We start from the raw sequence: 19211 nt of genomic DNA on the forward strand, positions 1-19211 counted from the left end.
CATGAATATCATATTGGAAAGTCACGTATTACATTCTGTTTGTGTTCATTACCACAATTTCCTATACACTGTTACAGAACAGCGAGAACTGGGGGCTGCTATAGCTGCCATGAATTGTGGTAAACTTGACAACTAGTAAACTTCGCATTATAGTTTCTGTAGTTCCATCACAATTAACTATGATGCAGTAAATGCACATGAGCATATTACAGTGATATAGCAACAGCTATTAACATTGATTATTAAACTCAGGCCAGAGAAGTGACTCAAACTCTCCTTATTGGCAGGTCAGCAAGTGCCCAAATGGGTGTAGGGTGCAAGGCATGATTATCAAAATTGAGAAGGAGATTTTCAGTCGAGTGGATGCTGCAAAACAATCCTGGGTGACAAGTAACTCACACAATGTACAAATTCTTTCAGAATTAAAACAGCTTCATGAAGTGGCAGATCGAAACATGCTTACAGAGAAAGGCAAGTACAGTAACAGTTCATCTTAAAGGGATTAGATGTGTCCTTCTTTACCTCTCCTCAGGCTCAAGATATCCTGAGATTAGAGGAGCAGATGACCAGCTTTGAAACAAAAACTTTGGCATTATTCTGTCGGGCACTGTGCAAAAGTTTTTCTCTTTTCAAACCTGGTCGATTCTTGAGATATCCTCTCGAGCCAAGAGGAAAGATGGAGAGGGAGGCATCTGTAAATAGGGATTATACAGTATAGTTCGAAGACATTCCATACATAATATCACTACTTTAGATGCTCTGTTGCCTGCACTCACTAGTTAGAGAGGTCCATTCTACAATTCACTCAGATAAAATTAGGTTCGACAACACATTATACCCAAAAATGTTAAGGTCATTTGTTGCTTTAAGTAACACCAACCAATATAGTCCAACTGCTTGCTTAGTGTTACACCAATGTAGACTTTGTCTTCTATGTTTAATTACATACATTATTCATAAATCTAATTGACAAATGGGGTTTTCCCATTATATTAAGGGCTCATTTACATGACCGTGGTTTGGTTCCACAAAAAATGTGGCTCGGATGCGGATCCATTCACTTCAACGGGGCCGCAAAAGATGCAGACAGCACTCCTCGTGCTGTCCGCATCCGTTGCTCCGTTTTGTGACCCCTCAAAAAGTCATGTCCTAATCTTGTCTATTTTGCGGACAATAATAGACATTTCTATAAAGGGCCGCCCGTTCCGTTCCACTAATTGGCACACGGGCGGCATCCTTGTTTAGCGGATCTGCAATTTGCGGAGCGCAAAATACGGCACATTCGTGTGAACAAGTGAACAACTTATTTAGTGTCCAGAATATTTATTAGCCCAGAAGAGTATGAACTACAATTACTACTGCATAGCCTGTACAATGAATGCCCTTGTGGATATTGTACCATAGATATCCAAGAATCTTCTCGTGCGGTGATGGGCAAACTACGGCTCTCCAGCTGTTGTAAAACTACAACTCCCAGTATGGGCATGATGGGATTTGTAGTTCAACAACTGGAGAGCCGCATTTTGCCCATCCCTGTTCTAGTGCATAACAACTAAATCCTTGTGTCCCACTATACAACATGGAGATTAGTCTGATGCACAGTGCTCTATAGAAATGTTTCTCCACTCCAGTCCCTCAAGTACCACCAACAAGTCATGTAATGAGGATTTCCTTGTATCTACAGAGTTGTCATCATTAATGTAATTGCATCAGCAACTGCTACAAGTGTTCTGTCTATAAGACATTTTTAGACATTTATAAGACATTTTTAAAAAATCACATCAAAAGAATTCCCCCCTAAAACTTAACTTTTAATAGCATGGTTAAAATATTCCCCAAAAATACAAACCAATTTACCCCAGTAAAAACCCTAAGGTGTCTCTACTTGTCCTTATCTAAAGTGGAACTGCGACAGCAACCATCCCCACTGACTGTAAGGCTGGTCCACCTATCAGGGAGCAGGGACGCTGAACCAATCAGGCTCACATGCTTTCTGGGGGTAGGCTATTTAAACAGGCAGATGCTGGCAGCAGTTGCCTGTGATTGGTATTCCTGTCTCACTAACTAGTTTTGCATTTGGATCACTGACATTTTGCATGTTTCTCTGACATCGCCTCTGATGACTGATTTTGTCTCCTATGTGCCCTCCTGGTATTTGACTTTGCTTGATTTTGGACTTTGTTTGTTATTAGACTCTGCTAGTTAGTGACCTTGCTTCTCTCTGCTGTGTATTTGATATGATTTTGGATTCTGATTTGTTCCTAGTTTTGCCTGTCTGGCTTTAACCACTTTTTGTTTGATTACTCTTTTACCCATTGACTTTTAGGCCCCTGCAATTAGTCAAGTCAGGGACCACTGCCAGGTTGTGGGTGGTCATTTAGGGTGGATTGTGCAACTAGATAGGGACAGTAGTGCAGGTGGAGTACACGGCTGCAACTACCTTTCATGACAGGTATAAAGATGCAATGGGGAGTGGGATCACCAACCTGGTCAAAACAGATAAGGGGGTGAAGTTCTGCTTTTGATAGGGACAAGCAGGGACGCCTAAGGGGTTTTACTGGGGTAAACTGGTTTGTGTTTTGGGGAATATTTTAAGTAACCATGTTATTAAATGTTAAGTTTTAGAAAGGAATTATTTTTCTGTGATTTTTCTATTTTGAATTACCTTTTAAATCCAGAGGAAAAAAAACCTGAAGTCTGCTTTGAAGCTGTTTTGGAGCAGCATCTATACAAGGAGACAAACAACGCGAGTTTGTGAGCATTCGCGTGTTTCATTTCCAGTGTGTGTTTATATTAAGTGTATGACTTAAAGGGGTTGTCCGGGTTCAGATCTGAACCCGGACATACCCATATTTTCACCCAGGCAGCCCCCCTGATGTGAGCATCGGAGCATGTCATGCTCCAATGCGCTCCCTTGCCCTGTGCTGGATCGAGCAGTGTGTTCGGTGACGTCACCGGCTCTGATGGGCCGGCTTTAGCGCTGCCCTAGCCGTTTAACAGGCTCACTGCTGGGCAGAAGCCTCAGCCTGGCAGCCCTAAGGAGAGCCCGATATGTCACTGGATCTCCAGAAAATGCCTTTGCCCTGCATAATTCAGTGCAGGGCAAAAGAGCTCCAATGCTGTTGTCAGGGGGGCTACCTGGGTGAAAATATGGGTATGTCCGGGTTCAGCTCTGAACCCGGACAACCCCTTTAAGATCAAGGGACTTTAGATTCAGAGACTTTAGGAGGGGACTACTGTCAGTTGCTTATTACTGAACTGTTGCATTTTTTGTTTCTCTTTTAATTTTCTTTTCTTGTGTAATCCCCATTAGTATGTGTTCCATTACTGACAACGCAGTCCAGTGCACATGTTTTCAAATATATGCAGTCTTAGAACAACAGTTTGAGGGTGCATATCTTTGCTCAAAATGTGAGCAAATTGCCCGCTGGTACATCTTGTATCTAAACAAGAGAATTTTGACCCTGAGAAGCATTGACAATTTGGAAAAGAGTTTTCTGCTCACTGAGCAAAGCACTCTATGGGGCAGATGTGGGGGAGGGTGGTAGTATGGAGCAAGGTAGCTAGCTGGTAGCTAGTGTGCAAGGTTGGCAGATGAAGGGGATGGCTGTTCAGGGAGAGCACTGTTGCAGCCGGACGCTTCCTCTGCCAGTCAGGGGAATGTCAGCTCCAGTAAGCAGGGGACCAGGAGAGCAGAGCAGGCCAGACAGGTGCTAGTAGTGGGAGACTGAATTATTAGGGGTACAGATAGAGCAATCTGTCACAAAGACCAGGATCGTCAAACGGTCTGTTGTCTTTCTGGGGCTCGAGTTCAACATATTGCGGACCGGGTTGATAGAATACCGGGATGGTCTGGCAAAGATCCAGAAATCATGGTCTACATTGGAACCAATGAAAAAGTTGGAGGTAGGTGGGAGGGGTCCTTAAAAATGATTTTAGGGATTTAGGTCACAAGCTCAGGGAAAGGACCATAAAGGTAGTATTTTCCAAAATACTACATGAACCACAAGCCACACAGAAAGGCAGTGGGAGATTAGAGAGATTAACAAGTCGATCAAGAACTGGTGTAGGAAGGAGGGGTTTGGGTTCCTGGAGAACTGGGCTCACTTCTCTGTTAGCCACAGACTTGTTTGTAGGGATAGGCTGCACCTCAATAGGGAGGTGCAGCTGTTTTGGGGGAGAAGATGGCTATAAGGTTGGAGGAGTGTTTCAACTATGGACTAGGGGATAGTAATTACCTTATAGGAGAGGCAGTTCATAAGGAAAGGTGTAGGGTAAAAAATATACAAAAACTTCTTAATTGTATGTTCACTAATGCCAGAAGTCTGTCTAATAAAACCAGTGAACTGGAATAAGTAATGACTGAGGAGGACTGTGACATAGTGGGAATAACTGAGACATGGATGGATGATAGCTATGACTGGGTGACTAATATACAGGGTTACCCTCTGTTTAGAACAGATCGTCAAAACGGTGAAGGGGAGGGGTTTGCATTTCCTGTCTGAAGCCTACACTCCGAGAATATATGTGAGGAAAATTAACATGTGGAGTCTTTGTGGGCAGAAATACATGTAGGAAAAAACAATAAGAAAATCCTCATAGGAGTTTGTTACAAGCCACCTAATATACCAGAGTCCACAGAAAATCTACTACTAAAGGAAATAGATGAGATGGCAAATCATAATGAGTTTGTTATTAAGGGGGACATAAACTACCCAGATATAGACTGGGAAACTGAAAGACAATTACCTTTCCCAAATGGTTCAGGCTCCTACTAGAGGGATGGCGATACTGGACTTACCAATAGACCTGACAGACGTGCATGTTGGGAGACACCTGAGAAATAGTGACCATAAAATAATAATCTAATTGTCCTTCGAAAGAGTGTTTCTTCAGGGAGGCACACAAATACAAAAAAACTTCAAAAAAGCAAAATTTGACCAGCTAAGAGATGCTATTGGCCTCAGTAACTGACCAGCTAAGAGATGCTATTGGCCTCCTCACAAATAAAAATGCAGCCACAAAATTGGATATTTCTAAGACCTTCCTAAACTCTAATTGTAAGAGGTGCATACCTTATGGGAATAAAAGGGTAAGGAACAAGAAAAAAACTATGAGGATAAAAAAAAATATCTAAAGGAAGCAATAAATGACAAAAAGAAAACATTTAAATCACTAAAACAGGAGGGTGGCAAAGAAGCATTGAAAAACTACACGGAAAAAATTGAATATGTAAAAGACAAATAAAAGCAGCCAACCTAGATATAGACAGAGAGATTCATTGTCAAAGAGAGTAAAACTAAGCCCCCCAAAACATTCTTCAATAACATAAATGGTAAAAAATATAAATCTGAAGCTGTCAACCCTGTACAGAATGATGACGAGGGAGTTGCAGAGAGAAAGGAGGAGAAAGCAAAGCTTAAAAAGATTAAAATAGACAAATAGCCAGGACCAGATGGCATACACCCCCCCCCCCCGTATCCTAAGAGAATTAAGTAATGTCATAGACAGACCCTTATTTCTGACATTTAAGGACTCTATACTGACAGGGAGTGTTCCACAGGATTGGTGCTTAGAAAATGTGGTGCTAATATTCACAAAGGGGTTTAAAACAGAGTCAGAAACTATAGGCCAGTAATTTTAACATCTGTCATGGGTAAACTGTTTGAAGGTTTTCTAAGAGATGCTATCTTGGAATACCTCAATGAAAATAAGCAAATAACGCATCAGCATGGCTTCATAAAGGAACGGTCATGTCAAACTAATTTAATCAGTTTCTATGAGGTGGTAAGTTTTAGTCAATGGATGTCGTATATCTTGACTTCTCCAAAGCATTTGACACTGTACCATATAAAAGGTTAGTATATAAAATAAGAATGTTTGGACTGGGAGAAAATGTCTGTATGTGGGTAAGTAACTGGTTCAGTGATAGAAAACAGAGGGTGATTATTAGCGGTGCACACTCAGATTGGGTCACTGTCACTAATGGAGTACTCAGGGGTCAGTATTGGGCCCTATTCTCTTCAATATATTTATTAATTATCTTGTAGAAGGCTTGCACAGTAAAATATAATTTGCAGATGACACTAAACTGTGTAAAGTAATTAACATGGAAGAGGACAGTATACTGCTACAGATGAATCTCGATAGATTGGAGGCTTGGGCAGAGAAGTGGCAGATGAGTTTTAACACTGACAAATGTAAGATTATGCACATGGGAAGGAATAATGCAAGTCACCAGTATATACTAAATGGTAAAACACTGGGTAACACTGACATGGAAAAGGACCTAGGAATTTTAGTGAACAGCAAACTAAGCTGTAGAAATCAATGTCAGGCAGCTGCTGCCAAGACCAATAAGATAATGGGTTGCATCAAAAGGGGCATAGATGCCCGGGATGAGAACATAGTTCTGTCACTTTACAAATCATTAGTCAGACCACACATGGAGTACTGTGTACAGTTATGGGCTCCTGTGAACAAGGCAGCCATAGCAGAGATGGAGAGGATTAAGAGGAGGGCAACTAAAGTAATAACTGGAATAGGTGGACTACAGTACCCAAAAAGATTATCAAAAATAGGGTTATTCACTTTAGAAAAAAGATGACTAAGGGGAGATCTAATAACTATGTATACATATATCAGGGGTCAGTACAGAGATCTCTCCCATCATCTATTTATCCCCAGGACTGTGACGAGGGGACATCCTCTGCATCTGGAGGAAAGAAGGTTTGTACACAAACATAGAAGAGAATTCTTTACGGTAAGAGCAGTGAGACTATGGAACTCTCTACCTGAGGAGGTGGTGATGGTGAGTTCACTAAAAGAGTTCAAGAGGGACCTGGATGTATTTCTGGAGTTCAATAATATTACAGGCTATAGCTACTAGAGATGGGTTGTTGATTGCCTGATTTGAGGAAAATTGGCTTCTACCTCACAGGATTTTTTGCCTTCCTCTGGATCAACTTGCAGGATAACAGGCTGAACTGGATGGATAGATATCTTTTTTTCCGCCTTACAAACTGTTACTATATTACTATGAATAATTTCCCTTACATTGTGATTTACTGATAGCCGACTAATCAGATCAGTGAAATAAGACATTTTTAAAACATGACCTAAGGTTACTTGACTAATAGAGCTTGGAAACACCTACCCCCATTCCTCAGGTATAAAGTGTACCATTTACTCATACTCCCTATGCTGTCTAATCCCTTTAGGCCCAATATGTGATATTTACTCTACTAGTCAAACACACCACTAACATTCCAATATCTTGTTGTGGACATGAAATCAAGTTCCTGCAATGAGCACTTCTTTCCATAATGTTTTATATACAGTTGCTCGTATGGCCCATTAAATGATTATAAGTGTGGTAAACATGGATCTCAGTTGCTAATTACTCAAGTTACCCTAAATGGTCCAGTTCGTGGTGTGTGGCCTTAAAATGCCCAATTAGTTTATGAGGCTTTGTGTAAAAGCATTGGTTGAAAAAGACTTCACCGTCGAAACGTTACTGTGTATGCTGCTTGACTAGTGAATAAAACACCTACTGCTTGAAATGGATGAGTGCTGCAGACCTTTCTACATTGCTGATTCTATAGGGATCCAGAGCCAGGATCTTTCACTGCGTAAATCATTACGCCCTGGATTTTCACCAGGTAGCTTGAATATTGGGAATGTATTCACACTATTGAAGGCGTTGGAGTGCTGTTAATATTCAATTGTATCCTCAGGATAGGTCACCAGTATGTAATCAGTGGGTCGCCAGTGAACGCCTTGGCCTCCTTACAGTTTCCCAAGCAAAGGGCTGTTCATTGTATAGTGGTTGTGCTTGGTATTGCATCTCAGCCCCTTTCACTTAAATGGGACTGAGCTACACATAGGCCACGTGATTAATGAGCTTGTTGTCACTGGTCTAGGAAGAGGTCATGGTGTTCACTAGAACCCCGAAGCCTCTTCAAACAGCTGATGGGCAAAGGTGCTAGGAGTCAGTCACCCGCCAGTCAGATACTGATGACCTATCCTCAGGATCCTTATTAAACACTCAGACAACTGCTTTAACTATGTAATGAGGCAGATGATTATTCTAATATGCTGAGTGATTTATCTATGTAATACAGATGAAGTTCACATTTTAATATGAACTTTTCTTGTCCCAAAATGTCAGAATTTCTGTTGTCTCATAGCTACTTATGTTAGCTACTATGTTGTCTATCAGGTTGGCCACGCACTGGTGCTGTAGAAGTCCTTTTGTGTTTAGCCAGTCATATTGCTGTCCCACTAATAGGAACTATTTGGAGTTTTTTATGTTTCTCCACTGATTCTGAACATAACAAATGTTTTATTATTAGAAACATTGAAAAACTTTGCTCAAGTTGGAAACGAGTTAAGTAAGAAACTTACTTACCTTAAAATAAAGGTGAAAGAACAAATATCAAAACTAAAACTCCTAAGTAGTGAGATTGAAGATCAACTTGCAATAATGAAGATACTGGAGGTAAGTGTTTTTTTCAGCTATATAATTTATATGAAGAGCAGATACTTAGTAATAAGGTCAGCAGTTCCCAGCAGGAATCTCAAATGTGCTGATGTAAAGAGCAAAATCTGAGTGCAAAGTATTTAAGAGCATGGAGTAGTCCTTCTTCTGACATCTATCTTTGTATTGTATATGGCATTATGCTGTTTTACTATGCATTACTATGCATTTACTATGTTATTATATGATAAATAAATGTATATGATGGTGACTTTCCCTTCATAGTAACACATACATGTATTGTCGTTCAATTAATTCAGCATTGGCAGTGGTAAAATACCGACCCAGTCTGCCAAGCTTATGGGAGATGTTCATGTCAGCCTCGGCAGTAGTTCGCACATGTGGCATGGTTTCCAGGGATGCTCCACTGGACAGTGCTAATGTAATAAAATTACATTGCCCCTGCCATTTGGGATACGGTGCATGGGCTACACCAAAAAGGAGTCCATGCAGCAGACCTATGCCCTGAAAATACCTGAGATCGCATTAGAGTGGCTGTGGTCTACTATGTGGAGATTGTACAGTGTGAAGATAGGCTCATGAGACCACAGAATATTACCATGGTTCATTGGAAATCTGCACTGTACATAAAGATATTTGCCCCTCCAGCAAGGAGGTGTCGATAACACTGGCCGACCAGATCTGTTGAAGACTATGGTGTCTGCCTATGGCATGATCTTGCATTAATCATAGTTCAGTGGTTCAGATTCCACTGTAATTCAGTGTGTGTGGTAGGAAAAACCTTTGAACATGTTATACAGTAACACGTCTGGTCACAGCTTTACATGCAAGCAAATAAAAACACAGGTGATTTGCACTTCTAAACCAACCCAATGGTTTCATAGATCTAGTGGTTTGCAAGGGGCACATCACCATTAATGCCCAGGAGCCTAGACCCCTTATTCCGTCATTGATTAAAATTGTTAAACGGAGTAAAAATATGTGGGAGTTCTCAGATACTGATGACAATAAATTCAGTTGGAAAGTATAGGAGTAAAGGAAAATACATAGAACCTTGAATGCACAACCCCATGAGCTGCTGTATGAACATAACTTTACACATATATTTGGCATTCCATAACTGATATGTGGTTTCCAGTAATATATGGTAATGGAAAATATATACATTATCTGTTTTCTAGAACCCTTTACAAAATGTAGTGCTTAAAGGGAATGACCTATTATTTAAATCACATATTTATGTTAAACCCATTTTTAAAGAATTTTGGTTGATGTTATTTTTAATTTTCCATGTCAATATACAGTGTCTTGAAAAAGTATTCATACTCCTTTCACATTTTTTCACATTACACTGTCACAACCAGACAGCTGAGAAGCTCTGACAGAAGCCTTTCAGAACCTCCTCCTTGAGTTTTCTTTGTTTTTGGTTTTCAGTTCCTCATCTAGTTAGCTTCTCTAAGCTGTCATGTAGTTGGACTGATTGCATCCCTTTAAATTCCTCCCCATAATGCATTAGTGTGCGGTTTATACGGCTTCCTGGAGTGTGTGTGCATGCTGATCCTATTTCCCAGTTCTTATACAAGTTAAGTGTTGTACATTCATTTGTGATTTTCTGTTTGCTGGACCCCAGGTGACCCTGACTCCCTCCGTGTCTAGTGTAGGGAGCCGGTGGTCGTGTCCCTTCACTATTGTAGGGTGTTCAGGTGTTATATAGTCGAGGTACGAGGATATGCGATCATCCACCATTGGGATTATTGCATAGGCTGAGCAGTAAGGGAGAGAGCCAGGTCTGATGCAGGGGTCTCCCTTTTTGTTCCTTAGTTTTGGATCCAGTGAGTCATATATTCATTTTGCATTGTCTTGTTTCCTATACATCTTCCGTGACATTATAAACCGCCAAAACCGTCTCAAGCATGGATCCGGTTTCACTTTTGACTGAACGCTTCCAGGGTCTTTCATTGGAGGTAGCTGATCTCCGTAAGACTCTTTCTCAGTTTCTAGTGACCGGTTCAGCTTGCGTTCATGGAGTTTGTTCTGAGCCTAAGATCTCGCTCCCGGATACGTTGTCCGGGGGTAGTGAGAATTTTGTGCGTTTCAGAGAGGCTTGCAAACTCCATTTTCGCCTTCTTCCCCATTCCTCTGGTGATGAGGAACGGAGGGTGGGGATCATTATATCGCTGCTCAGGGGTAACGCTCAGTTGTGGGCTTTTTCGCTGCCGGTGGGGGCACGGCCCCTCCGTTCAGTGGATGAATTCTTTTTAGCCCTGGGTCAGATATATGATGATCCGGATCGTGTTGCTTTGGCTGAGTCTAGACTACGTCTGTTATGCCAGGGTAAACAATCTGCAGAGATATACTGCTCAGAATTTTGGAGATGGGCAGCTGATACTGGTTGGAATGATGCTGCACTCCGAAGTCAATTTTGCAATGGTCTTTCAGAGGGATTGAAAAATGCATTTGCCTTTCATGAGAGGCCTATCTCCTTGGACTCTGCTATGTCTCAGGCCGTTCGTATTGACAGGCGTCTTAGAGAGAGAGGAGAGATCTCTCCTTCCTGTCATACTCAGTCCCAGGACAGTGCAGCAGTCTCATTCTGTGTGCAGGGGTCTCAGTCGCTGTTAGCCCCTTCTGAGCAGGAGCCCATGCAGCTGGGGTTGATTGCCTCTGACAATAGAAGATTCAGCCCGCATGGGAAGGTTTGTTTTTGTTGTGGAGGTATAAATCATTTGGCAAATGTTTGTCCCTCTAGGAGATTCAGGCAGTTTTCTGGGCGTAATAAAGAAAGAAAAAGGAAAAAATCTTTTAAAAATGTTCCATCTGTTACTTTTGGCAGGGTTGAGGCGGAAATTGAAGGTTTTCCGTTTGCTTGTAGTTCCCGTTTTGTCCTGCCTAGAGAGCAAGAACATTTTTTGTGAGATTTTTGTAGATAGTGGAGCAGCTGTCAATTTCATTGATAATCATTTTGCGATAACTCATGGTTTCCAAGTGTGCACTTTGGGAAAGGATATTCCTATTTTTGCTATTGATTCCGCTCCACTTTCTCAGAAATCATTAAAGGGCATAGTTCACAATATTCGTTTAATTGTGAGTGATGCTCATGTTGAGGATGTGTCATGTTTCGTCCTTAGCGGATTACCTACTCCTCTAGTGTTGGGGCTACCCTGGCTCACTAAACATAACCCCACTATTGATTGGCAAGCGAGGCAAATAAATGGTTGGAGTGACTTTTGCAGAGAGAATTGCCTCACGACATCTGTTTCTGAGGTTTCTACTAAGACTGTACCACCTTTTCTCTCTGAATTTTCGGATGTCTTCTCTGAGAGTGGAGTTCAGGATTTGCCCCCGCACAGGGAGTACGATTGCCCTATTAATCTCATCCCAGGCGCCAAGCTGCCTAAATCTCGTTTATACAACCTCTCCCAACCTGAAAGGGTCGTTATGCGTGCTTATATCTCTGAGAGTCTGAGAAAGGACACATACGACCCTCGAGGTCACCTGTTGCCGCTGTTTTTTTCTTTGTTAAGAAAAAAGATGGTTCTTTAAGACCTTGTCTGGATTTCAGGGAGCTGAACAGTATCACTATTCGTGACCCTTATCCGCGTCCTCTGATCCCGGACCTGTTTAACCAGATTGTTGGGGCTAAAGTCTTTTCCAAGTTAGATCTAAGAGGGGCATACAACCTGGTCAGGGTCAGAGAAGGAGACGAATGGAAGACGGCCTTCAATACCCCTGAGGGCCATTTTGAGAATTTGGTTATGCCTTTTGGTTTGATGAATGCCCCAGCCGTTTTTCAGCATTTCGTGAACAGCATTTTTTATCATTTAATGGGAAAATTTGTATTAGTGTATTTGGATGACATTTTGATTTTTTCTCCTGATTTCAAAACTCATAAGGAACACTTACGTCAGGTCTTGCTCATCCTGCGGGAGAATAAATTATACGCAAAACTGGAAAAATGTGTGTTTGCGGTTCCGGAAATTCAATTTCTGGGGTTTCTTCTCTCCGCTTCTGGTTTTCGCATGGACCCCGAGAAGGTCCGCGCTGTGCTTAAGTGGGTACTTCCTGAGAATCAGAAGGCGCTGTTCCTTTTTTTAGGCTTTGCCAATTATTACAGGAAGTTTATTTTGAATTATTCCTCTATTGTTAAACCACTCACTGATATGACCAGAAAGGGGGTAGATTTTTCTTCCTGGTCGTTAGAGGCGCGTAAGGCCTTTTCTAATATCAAGGAGAGTTTTGCTTCCGCTCCCATCTTGGTACAACCTGATATTTCTCTACCCTTCATAGTTGAGGTTGATGCTTCTGAGGTGGGTGTGGGTGCGGTCTTGTCTCAGGGTTCCTCTCCTGCCAAGTGGCGACCGTGTGCCTTTTTCTCGAAGAAACTCTCCTCCGCAGAGAGAAATTACGATGTGGGAGATAGGGAATTGTTGGCCATCAAGTTGGCTTTTGAGGAATGGCGCCATTGGCTAGAGGGAGCCAGACACCCTATTACCGTGTTTACTGACCATAAAAATCTGGCCTACTTGGAGTCAGCCAAGCGTCTGAACCCGAGACAGGCCAGATGGTCTTTGTTCTTTTCAAGGTTTAATTTTGTTGTCACGTTCCGCCCTGGGGTTAAGTATGTGAAGGCAGATGCCCTGTCACGTTGTTTTCCGGGAGGTGGGAATTTTGAAGACCCGGGTCCCATTTTGGCTGAAGGTGTGGTGGTCTCTGCTCTTTTTCCTGAATTGGAGGCAGAGGTGCAGGCAGCCCAGTCAGAGGCTCCTGATCTTTGTCCTCCTGGGAGGTTGTTTGTGCCTCTCGCTTTAAGACACAAGATTTTTAAGGAACACCACGATACGGTCCTTGCTGGGCACCCGGGGGCAAGAGCCACACTGGATCTCATCGCTTGGAGATTCTGGTGGCCTGCGCTTCATAAGTCAGTTGAGGGTTTTGTGGCAGCCTGCGAGACTTGCGCTCGTGCCAAAGTCCCTCATTCACGGCCATCAGGTCCTCTCCTTCTCTTACCCATTCCTTCCCGTCCTTGGACACATCTGTCCATGGACTTCATAACGGACCTGCCTCGTTCCTCGGGGAAGACTGTGATTCTAGTGGTGGTGGACCGTTTTAGCAAAATGGTGCATTTCATCCCTTTTCCTGGTTTGCCCAATGCTAAGACGCTGGCGCAGGCATTTATTGATCACATTGTCAAATTGCATGGTATTCCTTCAGACATAGTCTCTGATAGGGGCACGCAGTTTGTTTCCAGATTCTGGAAGGCTTTCTGTTCTCGCTTGGGGGTTCGGTTGTCATTCTCTTCTGCTTTCCACCCGCAGTCGAATGGCCAGACAGAGCGCGTCAATCAGATTTTGGAGACATATCTGCACTGTTTTGTGGCGGAGAATCAGGAGGATTGGTGTTCTTTTTTGTCCCTTGCTGAGTTTGCTTTAAATAACCGTCGTCAGGAGTCCTCTGATAAGTCACCATTTTTTGGTGCATATGGGTTTCATCCGCAGTTTGGGACTTTCTCGGGAGAGGGGTCTTCTGGTTTACCTGATGAGGACAGATTCTCCTCGTCTTTGTCATCTATTTGGCAAAAGATTCAGGATAATCTAAAGAGCATGAGTGAGAGATGTAAGCCTGTGGCAGATAAGAGACGTGTGCCTGGTCCGGACCTGAATGTTGGTGATCTGGTGTGGTTGTCTACCAAGAATATCAAATTGAAGGTTCCCTCCTGGAAGTTGGGTCCTAGGTTTATTGGGCCTTACAAAATCCTGTCTGTCATCAATCCTGTTGCCTACCGTCTTGATCTTCCTCAGACTTGCAAGATCCATAATGTTTTTCATAAGTCCTTATTGAAACCTTATGTTCAACCCATTGTACCCTCGCCTTTGCCTCCTCCTCCGATTATGGTTGATGGGAATCTTGAATTTCAGGTCTCTAGGATTGTGGATTCTCGTCTTGTCCGCGGTTCTCTCTAGTACCTCGTTCATTGGGAGGGTTATGGTCCTGAGGAGAGGTTGTGGGTCCCAGTGACGGACATTAAGGCCACTCGTCTCATCAGGGCTTTCCATAGGTCCCATCCTGAGAAGGTGGGCTCTGAGTGTCCGGAGTCCACTCGTAGAGGGAGGGGTACTGTCACAACCAGACAGCTGAGAAGCTCTGACAGAAGCCGTTCAGAACCTCCTCCTTGAGTTTTCTTTGTTTTTGGTTTTCAGTTCCTCATCTCGTTAGCCTCTCTCAGCTGTCATGTAGTTGGACTGATTGCATCCCTTTAAATTCCTCCCCATAATGCATTAGTGTGCGGTTTATACGGCTTCCTGGAGTGTGTGTGCATGCTGATCCTATTTCCCAGTTCTTCTACAAGTTAAGTGTTGTACATTCATTTGTGATTTTCTGTTTGCTGGACCCCAGGTGACCCTGACTCCCTCCGTGTCTAGTGTAGGGAGCCGGTGGTCGTGTCCCTTCACTATTGTAGGGTGTTCAGGTGTTATATAGTCGAGGTACGAGGATATGCGATCATCCACCATTGGGATTATTGCATAGGCTGAGCAGTAAGGGAGAGAGCCAGGTCTGATGCAGGGGTCTCCCTTTTTGTTCCTTAGTTTTGGATCCAGTGAGTCATATATTCATTTTGCATTGTCTTGTTTCCTGTACACCTTCCGTGACATACACCCACAGACTTAAATGTATTTTATTGGGATGTGATTGGGATGTGATAGACCAACACAAAGTAGTATGTGTGAAGTGAAAAGATAATCCTACATGGTTTTCTAAATTTTTAATAAATAAAAATCAGAAAAATGTGGCGTTCATTGGTATTCAGCCCCCTCTACTCTGATAATACATAATAAAATCCAGTGTGACCAATTGCCTTCAGAAGTCTCCTAATTAGTAACTGTAGTCCACCAGTGTGTAATTTACTCTCAGTATCACTACAGCTGTTTTGTGAAGGCCTCAGAGGTTTGTTAGAGAAGATTAGTAATCATACAGCATCATGAAAACCAAGGAACACACCAGACAGGTCAGGGATAAAGTTATGGTGAAGTGTAAAGCAGGGTTAGGTTATATAAAATATCCCAAGCTCTGAACATCTTATGGAGCACTGTTTAATCCATCATCCAAAAATGTAAGGAGCATGGCAAAACGGCAAACCTACCAAGAAATGGACATCCACCTAAACTGCCAGCTAAGGCAAGAAGGGCACTAATTAAAGAAGCAAAAGACTTGTAGCTGTAATGGCAGCGAAAGCTGGTCCTAAGTATTGACTCAGGGGGGCAGAATACAAATGCAAACCACACTATCCAGATGTTTATTTTTTATAAATTTTGAAAACCATATATCATTTTCTTTTTACTTCACAATTACCGATACTTTGTGTTGGTTTATCACATAAAATACCAATAAAATACATTTAAGTTTGTGAGTGTAACGTGATTTTTTTTTGAAAAGTTCAAGGAAAATTAATACTTTTTAAGGCACTATATAGATTTAGACAAAAACCCATGAAATTTTGCCGTTTTCTTACTGGCCACTAAGCTTAATAATAGGAGCCACTTCTTAAGCTTCATGCAGATGTCTGTGGAACACGGTCCGTGAGATAACGGACTTGCATTGCAGGAGTGCACGGTGTCATTGGTTGCTATGACACCATGCGCTCCTGCAATGCCAGTCCGGTATCTCACGGACCGTGTTCCATGGACGTCTGCATGAGACTTTAGGGTCCATTCACACATCTGTAAGTGTTTTGCGGATCTGCAATTTGCAGACTGCACATTACAGACACTATAATAGAAAATGCCTTTTCTGGTCCGCAATTGTGGACAAGAATAGGACGTGTTCTATTTTTTTCAGGAACAGAATTGAGGATCCCGAAAAAACTGAACCATTAAAACTACGGATGCGGATCCCCAAAATGCGGATTCGCATCCATTCCGGCCCCATTGAAAGTGAATGGGTCCGAAAATTGCGAACCCAAATTACGGACGTGTGAATGGACCCTTAGTCTGTACAGATCACTTTACTGCAGGTGTCTGCTTATGATTACAGGCAGGTTTAGAATGGCATACATCACCTCTGTGTATAGATAAGACAGGATCCACCATTCATAGTAGGTAATTGTCAGAGCTTAACTATTCTTTCCTTGTACACTGAACTCTCCACAGGTCATGCCTAGAAAACTTTACCATGTAAGTCAATAGGATCCCCTCCTGATCATTGTGTTTATGGCCCATGGGCTGCCATAAAGCAATTTTTTTTAATGCTTTCTAAATGCTGTTAAGAACAACTCAGGGAAGATGGCCATCCCTATAATCAAGTTCAGAAAACAGAATAAACAAATCTACAATCAGAAAATAAAAACTGATTATGGTAGATATATTATGTTTTGCTATCTGGTTTAACTGGTAGAAAAAAAATTGGTGAAACATTTCCTTTGATTGTGTATTTAAGTTCCAGCAAAATTCCAAGAGTTTTGTCACAAGTAGTAGAGCTTTCTTACCAATTATTTTATGTACAGAGGAAATAGTGACAACCTCTCTGGGCACCATAAAATAGTGCTTTTCATGTTTGTCGATACCTGTGGAAACACATATGGCTACTAAAGAGGTGCTTTTTTTCATAAACAAAGCCAAACCTGTTATTGGGATGTGTGTGGTATTGTAGCTTAGCACCATTTAATTTTGCTAAGTGGTTCTGCTCTGTATTACCAGACACAACCCACGGACAGGTATGGCACTGTTTTTGGAAGAAAGCAACCATGTTTTTCTAACCCATTGCAACACCTTTAAGATGCACTTTGACACTAAACGAGCAGTAATGTGCTAATTATTAGAGTATAGAGTAGATGATCACATGATCATTTGGTAAAAATGCTTCTTTATTTTGTATTTTAGTCTGTTTTAATATTTTCACTCTTCTTCAGGTGGATACTGATATCAAGATTCGCACCTGCAAAGGATCATGTCAAAATATCCAGCTTTTCATGACCAACCTTGAAAATTATGGATCCTGGAAGAAAGATTTGGACATGATAAGAAATTATCAAAAATATGACACCAAAACTATGCATAACATAAGCTTTGTTAACTTACATGAACAAAAGATTGGTGCCAGCTTCAAAGAACTATGGCCTCTAATGGATCTGAAACAGTTGGAGATGTTTGACAGTATAGATCAATATAGGCTAAAATTAGAGGATATATGATCAAATCCACTCCTTTAAAGCATACCTGTCATTTCAGATGCCTTCACAGAACAAGCTGTCATGTGAATACATACAGAATAACATTATTTCTGGCCATTATATAACTTGCATTCTGCATTTAACAATGGTTTTCCCTTCTGCAGGTTCCACCTCTAATTTATGGTTTTCCCTCAGTTAGTGGGAGGACACTAGCTGATATGATGTCTCCCATACACAGCAGATATAGAAAAGATCCTGCTCCCATATCCTTTTGTAGCACATCCTCAGAAGCAACAGAAGAATGGAGGTTGTTATACATTTGTACTGATAAGTGTAGCTTTGAATCCAGCACAGGGGTAAAACAATAAAACACCAGCAGTTTCTCTATGAGTCTCCCTCCCACTACAAAATCCTCTACCTCTTTATAGACTTCTACTGCCAGCAGCTACAACCTGATCTGTTAGACCTCTTTCACACCATTCATGTGCACAGCCGCATAGAAATGAATGGGTCCAGATTCAGTGCGGGTGCAATGCGTTCACATCACGCATTGCACCCGCACTGAATCTGGACCCATTCATTTCTATGGGGCTGTGCACATGAACGGTGATTTTCACGCATCACATGTTCATTGCGTGAAAATCACAGCATGTTCTATATTCCGCAGGCCCCATAGAAGTGAATGAGGCTGGGTGAAAATCGCAGGCATCCACAAGCAAGTGATTTTCACGTATGGTTGCTAGGAGACGATCGGGATGGGGACCCAATCTTTATTATTTTCCCTTATAACATGGTTATAAGGGAAAATAATAGCGTTCTTAATACAGAATGCTTAGTAAAATAGGGATGGAGGGGTTAAAAAAGAAATCAAATTAAACTCACCTCATCCACTTGTTCGCGCAGCCCGGCTTCTCTTCTTTCTTCTTCTTTGATGACCTTGGACGAAAAGGACCTTTGGTGATGTCACTGCGCTCATCACATGATCCATCACATGGTCCATCACATGGTCCATTTGATTTCTTTTTTAACCCCTCCATCCCTATTATTTACCCTTATAACCATGTTTTAAGGGAAAATAATAACATTTACAGAACACCTAACCCAAACCCGAACTTCTGTGAAGAAGTCCGGGTTCGGGTCTGGGTACCAAACATGCCGATTTTTCTCACGCTCGTGCAAAACGTATTAAAACGCTGTGCACTCGCGGGGGGAAGTTGCGCATTTTCCCGCAACGCACCCGCATCTTTTCCCGCACGTCACCCGCAACGTCCGTGTGAACCCAGCCTTAGAGTACAGCTATACGGGCCATATTTTTTGGAGCAGAAAAGCTGCGATTCCTCAAAAGTGAAATCCAAAATGGAAGAGAGACATTTTACTGTAAAAAGATATACTGTATTGTAAAGTTTCATTTTAGCTTGTACTATTGATTTATGCATCATTTGTTCAAAGAACATTGCCCATTAATGCAGCAGTGACTACATGGTGTTTACTAAGTTTTTTTTTATTCAAAAATAAAATTATTGAAAATAAATTTGTCTCTATACAGTA

The 19211-nt window shown here is 41.9% G+C and overlaps 1 protein-coding gene across 1 annotated transcript; it reads left to right on the forward strand.

Annotated features, from left to right (window-relative positions):
• The first annotated feature begins 84 nt into the window (after positions 1 to 84).
• On the forward strand, positions 85 to 18216 carry LOC122942564 (fibrinogen alpha chain-like). The gene is made up of 3 exons (XM_044300226.1): positions 85 to 471; positions 8355 to 8500; positions 17403 to 18216. Exons 1-3 carry the CDS (start codon positions 324 to 326, stop codon positions 17682 to 17684), a joined length of 576 nt encoding a protein of 191 aa, XP_044156161.1. The 5' UTR covers positions 85 to 323; the 3' UTR covers positions 17685 to 18216.
• The last annotated feature ends 995 nt before the right edge of the window (positions 18217 to 19211 follow it).

Source organism: Bufo gargarizans, chromosome 1, assembly GCF_014858855.1.
Source record: "Bufo gargarizans isolate SCDJY-AF-19 chromosome 1, ASM1485885v1, whole genome shotgun sequence".
NCBI lineage: Eukaryota > Metazoa > Chordata > Amphibia > Anura > Bufonidae > Bufo > Bufo gargarizans.